Source organism: Olea europaea, chromosome 1, assembly GCF_002742605.1.
Source record: "Olea europaea var. sylvestris chromosome 1, O_europaea_v1, whole genome shotgun sequence".
NCBI lineage: Eukaryota > Viridiplantae > Streptophyta > Magnoliopsida > Lamiales > Oleaceae > Olea > Olea europaea.
Window position 1 is genome coordinate 19,732,952 of NC_036237.1, and position 7,780 is coordinate 19,740,731.

General features: G+C 32.6%; 1 protein-coding gene across 1 annotated transcript; it reads left to right on the forward strand.

The window, feature by feature from the left end:
• The first annotated feature begins 231 nt into the window (after positions 1-231).
• LOC111396556 (ubiquitin-conjugating enzyme E2 10-like) lies at positions 232-6,734 on the forward strand. The gene is made up of 4 exons (XM_023022971.1): positions 232-737; positions 3,393-3,520; positions 3,674-3,775; positions 6,423-6,734. Exons 1-4 carry the CDS (start codon positions 497-499, stop codon positions 6,564-6,566), a joined length of 615 nt encoding a protein of 204 aa, XP_022878739.1. The 5' UTR covers positions 232-496; the 3' UTR covers positions 6,567-6,734.
• The last annotated feature ends 1,046 nt before the right edge of the window (positions 6,735-7,780 follow it).

Genomic DNA, 7,780 nt, shown 5'->3' on the forward strand with positions numbered 1-7,780 from the left:
AATATTCTTATTTTCGTGGCTCAAACGAGAAATTTTGATTTGTAGTTGGTTTTTTACTGTTTGTCAAATGAAGAGATTAACACAAAGAAATTGTATTTCATGTGAAAATGACTTCGAAATTTCTTTGTATTGGTTATCCAGACTAAACGCTCTAATTTATTATTTATTCATATGTCAACTATATTGATTTATTAGTATCAAGACGAAGAATACATATTGATTTCTCCACACTAATATCTTGCTTTTACTTTTCTTAATTGTGGGCGTGGCTTCTGGGAAATTGTCTGTCTAAGCTGTAAACTGTGTGCTGCTCCACAGCGTTTATATTTTGTTTCCCGGAACTATATACACCAAAGATTACGAAAAGATTCTTCTTGTTCCGTGTTTCGAATGTGAAAAATGTGTATGCACCTGTATAAATTTTGCACGTGTACAGGCAGACAATATCCATAGTTGAACATTGTGTTTATTTGAAGTTGTTAAAGCTGAAACAGAGATGCCTAGGAATTACGACAACTGGGGGAGGTTGGTGGGTGCCGTGCAACGGCGAGAGCAGGATCGGGAACTAGCCCTGGCTGATTCGAGAAGCACAAGCTTCAGTTCCATTTCCATGTCATTGGATTTTGACGAACTATCCTTGAGTTTGCCAAGAGAAGAACAAAATGTTGAAAATGGAAGGAGGAGTTCAAGTTCAGATTCAAGTAACAGTTCTTACATAGCCTTCTCGAGTACTAAAGGTGAATATAGGGTTAGGGAATAAACAGATTTCTTTTTAATTCTAGATTACAATTCCAGCGTTCAGAATGTAAGAAATATTATTGGCTTATAATCCTTCTACTCAGATCACCCCATCTACCAGAAACAAAATTTTCGATGCTCAAAAGCAAAAACTAAAGTTGCAGCCCATTTTTATCATAAAATATTGAATTTAATTTCATTAAATTCAAAGTTGATTTGTTAAGATATTACTCTGAATTCTGGTTTGAAGCAAATATGGCCACTTCCAACCATGCTTTCAATCTTCGAAAACTATGCATCCTCGACCACCAAACTGAATATTTTTTTTGGCGTGGGGTTTGGAGGTTGGTGGGGGTGGGGGGTTATTATGCATTAAGCAATTCTAATATTTATCCTCTATTAAATCAGTTTCATATTCTTATTATCTGATACGGCTTTTTTTTTTTGTCCCTTTTTCAGTCTCTCATTTTCCCACATTTGTATTTCAGGCCCAAAGTCTTCTAAGAACTAGAGTATTACTACGTGAGCATGTCTTTGATACTTAGCAATACCAAGTCACATATTTTCTAGTTCAACACAATGAGTAGTTTCAATAAAAAAAAAATAAAAAATAAAAAAATTATTCTTCAATTTATAAATCACACTGACCTTTAAAATTTCCAACTATTAGGAAGAGACCAGTTTGAACTTACTGCTCTTATGAAAAAATATGACCAACTAAAAATATTAAATACTAAGTTGATCACCCCAGCTTAATCAAATTTGAGAATAATACTCGACATAGAACTCATCAAAATAAACTTACAAGCCCTGGAATTTATCTTTTCTCATACTTGACAAAATTCTTGATCTATATTCTTTAAAGTGGTATGTCTCGCACCAGGTTTTTTATTATGTTGTTGATGCTCTCTAAAGCATTATGTTTTTTTATTATGATAGTTCAACGTTAGACATAGAGTCAAAAGTTTACTAAGTTCTGAATCATCGTCTGCAATCCTAACATTTCACCATCATAAACTTAATTTCATAATGTAAAATAACATTAATTATAGGTGAGAATTACATTAATTATGACAATAGTGGAACTCCCACTTAATTGGTGGAATAAATAGTTTTATATGAGATTTTTACTACATCTTTCAAACACAAACTAGCACACAATCAATGATCAATAAATGTCACTAATTCTACTAATCTTAATATTTATGAAAATCGATCCATTAACAGAAATCATGTAATTCAATAATCTAATTTGATAAATGCGATTAGATATAAGCATGTACATTTATACAAATATAACATGTAATGAGATGTTATAACTAAAACTATGTCCCAAAATTATAGTGTCACATAATCTTTTTGGATCTTCACTTTTTTTTTTTTTTTTTTTAAAGTTATGTTCTAGATCCATTTTGTAATTTCAAAAAACATGTAGCTACTCGGCATATTCTATACCCGTAATCCTTTAGTGTTTTCTCTTAGAATACACAAAACACTATGCACAAAAAAGAAAAGAATATGTAGTAATGGATCACATAGCCACATCAAGACCAACACCACTTAACAATGTTATAGGTTCTGATACCAAAGTAAAGTTTACCTACTATGCTTCTACTTGATCTAGGGATGACAAAAAAATTGGTTCAACCCGATACCCGTGGGCCCTGTCCTGAATGGGGTGGGGATTACCCGCCTAATTGGGTACATGGGGTGGATACGGGTAATGGTCATTACCCCGAAGCGGGTATGAAATCGGTACGGGAAACATAGTCCCCACCCTGTTACCTGCCAAGTTTAATGTTAATTTTAAATTTAAATTTTTATCAAACAAAAATAATAAATTTATCACCATTTTTAAAGAAAACATAAATTGTTTTTAACAAATAAAAAATAAAAAGAATAAATAAATGGGGCTATAAATGGGGTAGGTGACCTGCCCTGCCCAGCCCCGATCCCTTCTCGAACCCACCCTGTCCGCCTTTAATTGGGTATGGATATGAGTTAAGATAACAAAAATACTCGACGGAACGGGGGTGGGAATGGCCGCCTCGTCTCATACTCGCCCCGTTGCCATCCGTCTTGATCAAAGGTTGTTGACACTTACATGAAATTGAGGAAATCTCAAAATAAACTTGATTGAATCACTTGCCTTTACTTGTTCTCACTGGTTCAAAGCTCATAACGATGGAAGGAGTTTCTTTCCCACATTCCAAATGCTTCTATGTGATGATTGAATATCCAAAATGACGATTTCTTGCCCTGTCAATTTAGTACAATTTTTAATACAACTCACATTCATGTCTCGATTGAATTAAGGGGAGTTATTGTTGGTGGAATAACTTCTCTCTCCAACCCATATCATATTATATGGGTTGGGTCAACCCACATCTTTGTTAGGTTACAATTATATAAGTAATGTAATCCATTTTTACCAGAAACAGAAGTTTCAATGCCTAAAATCAAAAACTAAAATTGAAGTCCATTTTTATCATAAATATTGAATTTTCTGTTGAATTTAGCTATTGGCTTGAAGAAAAATATGGCTAATTGGAGTCATGCTCATTTATTTTTGATGACGATCAGTTTACCTTTCCATACCCTAAGTTTCATTTATTTTTTGTGTTGCTCATTTGCCTTTCCAATATAAATTTCAGTTCCCGTTGATGAGGACTTGTTCCATTGGCAAGCTACAATCATGGGTCCTGCGGACAGTCCATATGCCGGCGGAGTTTTCCTACTTTCCATCCATATTCCTCAGGATTACCCTTTCAAGCCACCTATGGTGGGTCAGAGATATTTCAATTTTTCTGTTCCTTTCTTTCTCAAAAATAACAAACATTATTTAGTTGTCGTTGTGTATTCAAGAAATTCTTGATATTGAGTGTTTTTGTCAATGGATGTTCTCATTTCTTATTGATATGGATGAATTTTGCAGATAGCATTCAGAACAAAAGTTTTCCACCCGAATATAAACGAGAATGGGAGCATATGCCGGAGCCATATGCCTGAGTGGCACCCTGCAAAAACCATTTCCACGGTTTGTTTTCTGAAGTTGCCCATATTCTAGGATAAAAGAATTGTGGGGCAATTTTCACAAAATTTTAATTGTGTGGGCAAATTTTAAAAATTATACGAATTTTCTTGAAAATCTTGAAGTTTTGAGCAAAATTTTAAATTTAGTGTGAGGACAGGTTGACCCCAATGTCCGCACACTAAATCCGTCCCTGCTCATATTTGCCTGTCTACTCATTATTGAAAGACAAGGAAAAATTGTAGTAATGGTCCCTACCCTGTTAAAATTGTGCATTTGAATCCCCAGCATTTATTTCTTTGGCACTTCAGTCCCTTGCCTTTTGGGCTTGTTTAAATTTGACTGCTACAAAGATAGGCTTGCTTTCCTTTTTTGTTTATTCCAAATTATAGGTCACTTTCCTTATTGATAGTATAATTAATATTTTAATTTTTTTAAATATCTCTATTTAATATGTTTTGTTATTAACAAATATGAACTATCATTATTCAATGCAATGGTATATTTGAAATAATGCAAGTAAAATATATAATTTCAACATATATTAATTAAATTTTCTTAATTTGTGTGAAATAAAAGCAATCCTATTTTTATGAGTTGGGGGAGTGATTTTTGTTGAAAAGTAGGTACTTAAATATTCTGAATAACAAATATTTTGTACTTAAAAAAAAAGCTTTATAATGACCTCGAGAATATGACCCCTCGTGGTTTTTGCATCAAATCTCTGTATGTTAGAATTAATACTTTTTTTTCAAAAAAAATAAATCCGCAAACTCACTTGCGAAAAAGTATCTTCTCAATTTCCAGAGAGAGTACAATTTCCCCACTAGACTGCAAGATCCTTCCATTTGATTTTTGTTGAAAAGTAGGTACTTAAATATTCTGAATAACAAATATTTTGTACTTAAAAAAAAAGCTTTATAATGACCTCGAGAATATGACCCCTCGTGGTTTTTGCATCAAATCTCTGTATGTTAGAATTAATACTTTTTTTTCAAAAAAAATAAATCCGCAAACTCACTTGCGAAAAAGTATCTTCTCAATTTCCAGAGAGAGTACAATTTCCCCACTAGACTGCAAGATCCTTCCATTCATTGTAAACTTATTTTAAGTTAAATTTTTTTAAAAAAAATTAAACAACTTTCTCCAAACCCCACATTATTGAGCAGTACAGATTTTTTCTACAGAATTAGTACAGAAAGACAATTGTCTTCTTATAATTGGTTGTTATCAAAAATAGTTTTTGACAACAACAAATCATAAGAAAACAACTATTTTTCTGTACAAATTCTGTTTTAAAAAATCTGTACTTGCAGATTAATTCCACCTTATTTCCTGTTAACCTCTTTTCCTCACCCCAAAACTTCCATCAAGGAAGTCTGGGAAATGCCTGGGTGGCAAAGAGAATGGCATCAGGAGATTGTGATGACCATGAAAAGGCCAAAAAAAGTGGCAGGGGTCAGAAGTAGCCCTAAGAGTGCACAGGTGGTACGATCACAAATGGCTTTTGCATTATAGGAGCACCAAAAAAAATTTATTATACATAATAATTTTAAAATTTAAAATTTTTATTATTATGCTAGTTAAAGAGCACAATATTTATGAAAAAAGTGATAGAAGTAGAAAAATAATGACTCTTATTTAATATTATTGTCCTAATTGTTTATCTTACCAAAATATTTTATTAGAGCAAAGGAAAGGATTCACATGGTTTAGGCTCCTTCATCACCAATTTCAATATGTTGTACTTAACTATTTTTCTAATTTTAAATTATCTTCCTTCAAAAAAAATAGTTTAGACATCTATTTTATCATCTCGATCTCAAATGTCCAATTAGCTTTATTAATCAATTACCAATCCAACTAGACAATAAGCAATCCAAAATCAAAATAATAAAAGTAAATAGTGAAAAGGTAACCCCAGATCACCTTTCTTCATTTCCCACTGTCTCACCATTTAATCCATGAAGAGCGGTCAAATAGAGAAGAGAATAAACTCTATCGTCAGTCTTTGTTGCTTGCTCTACAATTGTACAGTCTATATCGTGATATCGCCATTTTATCGATGCTAATTGTCTACTTGCTAATTGTTGTTTTATGATATTTTTAATTCTAGAAGGGGAAAAAATTTACATGAAAGAGACACCATTTTAAGTTTTTTCTTATTGGTGCCAATAAGTTTTTTTAATTAAATGAAAGTGGCACCATTTTAAAATGTCTCACATGGCACCCAAAATCTCAATACCAGCCTGATAGGGTTGAACGGGAGGATAGGGAGTATTTACCTATTTTACTCATTAATGTTTAACATTTATTTTTAACGTCAACACGTAAACGAACCTTCTAGTGGAGCTATAAATAGGGATGACAATGGAATCGAGTGGCTATTCCCATCCCTCGAGATTTTGATGAGGGTGGGATGGGAATTAAAGTTTTAAAAATAAAGGTGCGAAAACATGATGCTAGTCGGTGGTGCCGGCTATAAACTTTTAAGAGTTGATGATCTTGTTGCTACCATGAGAGACCCAATTTCCTGAAAAATATCTTTCTTTCTTTTTGTCTACATTGGATAAATTGTTATTTTATTTGCAATTGCGTGATATTTCAAATTCAACATTCTTATAGAGTTAAATTGTTTGGTTCTGAATGTTAGGTGTTACATTCTATTTTCGAATTGTTGGTGGAGCCAAACCGTGATTGCAATTTGGTTCCTGAAATTGCAAGCATGTACAAGACAGACAAGAACAGGTATGAAATCTTTGCAAGAAGCTGGACTCAGAAGTATGCCATGGACTAACAAGACTTTGGTTTGTCCATTCTATGTATGAATTCGTTTGATTTATTTTTCAAGTCTTGAATTGGACAGACTAAGCCTTTATTTGGTATGCAGTGGAAATAATCAGCTGCGGAAGAATCAGTTGAGTGTTTGAAAACTATTATTTCATAATTGTTGTATGTTTTAAAATCCGCATTTTAATGTTTGTTAAACAAAAGTGACTACTTAGTACATAATTAATAAAACGAATATTGAGTGTGATATTATTAAAATATTTTTACAATGATGCAATAGGTAGAAAATAACTCATAACTGTCTTGCAAATGGGATAAATAATACAGAAAAGGGAAGAGTCTGTCTATAGGGACACAAAATAAGAGCCTTTTGATTTCTATTCGATGTGGATTCATAATAATATCATTACAAAAACACAATTTTATTTTGATTATACAATACCAATTCAAATCCTAACAAATTCTATAGTTTCCGCTCTAATTACTATGTAGATTATAGTGACATAATAAGAATAATAATTTTGATGAGAAACTTCTTTGAGTTGTGACATCATAAAACAACATGCAAGCAATAGAAATGTAGGTATGCTCCTCTTTCATACCTTTTTCAGTATTTACAATATTGAATTAACCACCTCCACACTTGTATAAAGTCAGCGTGTGTGCAGATAATACTATCTCATTATTGAACAGTTTGCATTTTTCAAGTTGTCGAAGCTAAAACAAAGATGTCTCAATTGTATGACAACTAGGAGAGACTCGTGGAAGTTGTGGCTCTCACACCCATTCGAGAAATACAGGCACTGCAAGATCCATATAATTGAACCTTAACGAATTATCTTTGAGTCTTCCAAAAGAATAAATAAATGTTGAAAATGAAGGAAGTCATTTAAAATCTGATTCAGGGCCTCTCAATTGCTCAGGGATTCTATTGAAAATCATTGAAAATAACTCGAGCACTACGAGACTTGATGGAAATAGTTTGAAATCTAGTAATCCAATTATTTCCAGTGATGCTAGCCAAAATGAGCATGAGTGGTTTGAATGATACGAAGATTGAAAATGGTGTTTATATAAGACTTGTAGCCCTTCAAGATATATCTTAAAACAATATATTTCATGCATTTGTTATTGTTATTTCTTACTATGACATTGGATATTATTTCATATTGTTACTAAAGCTTTCCTTCAATGTAAGTGTTGACCTCGTTTTCTGTTAGG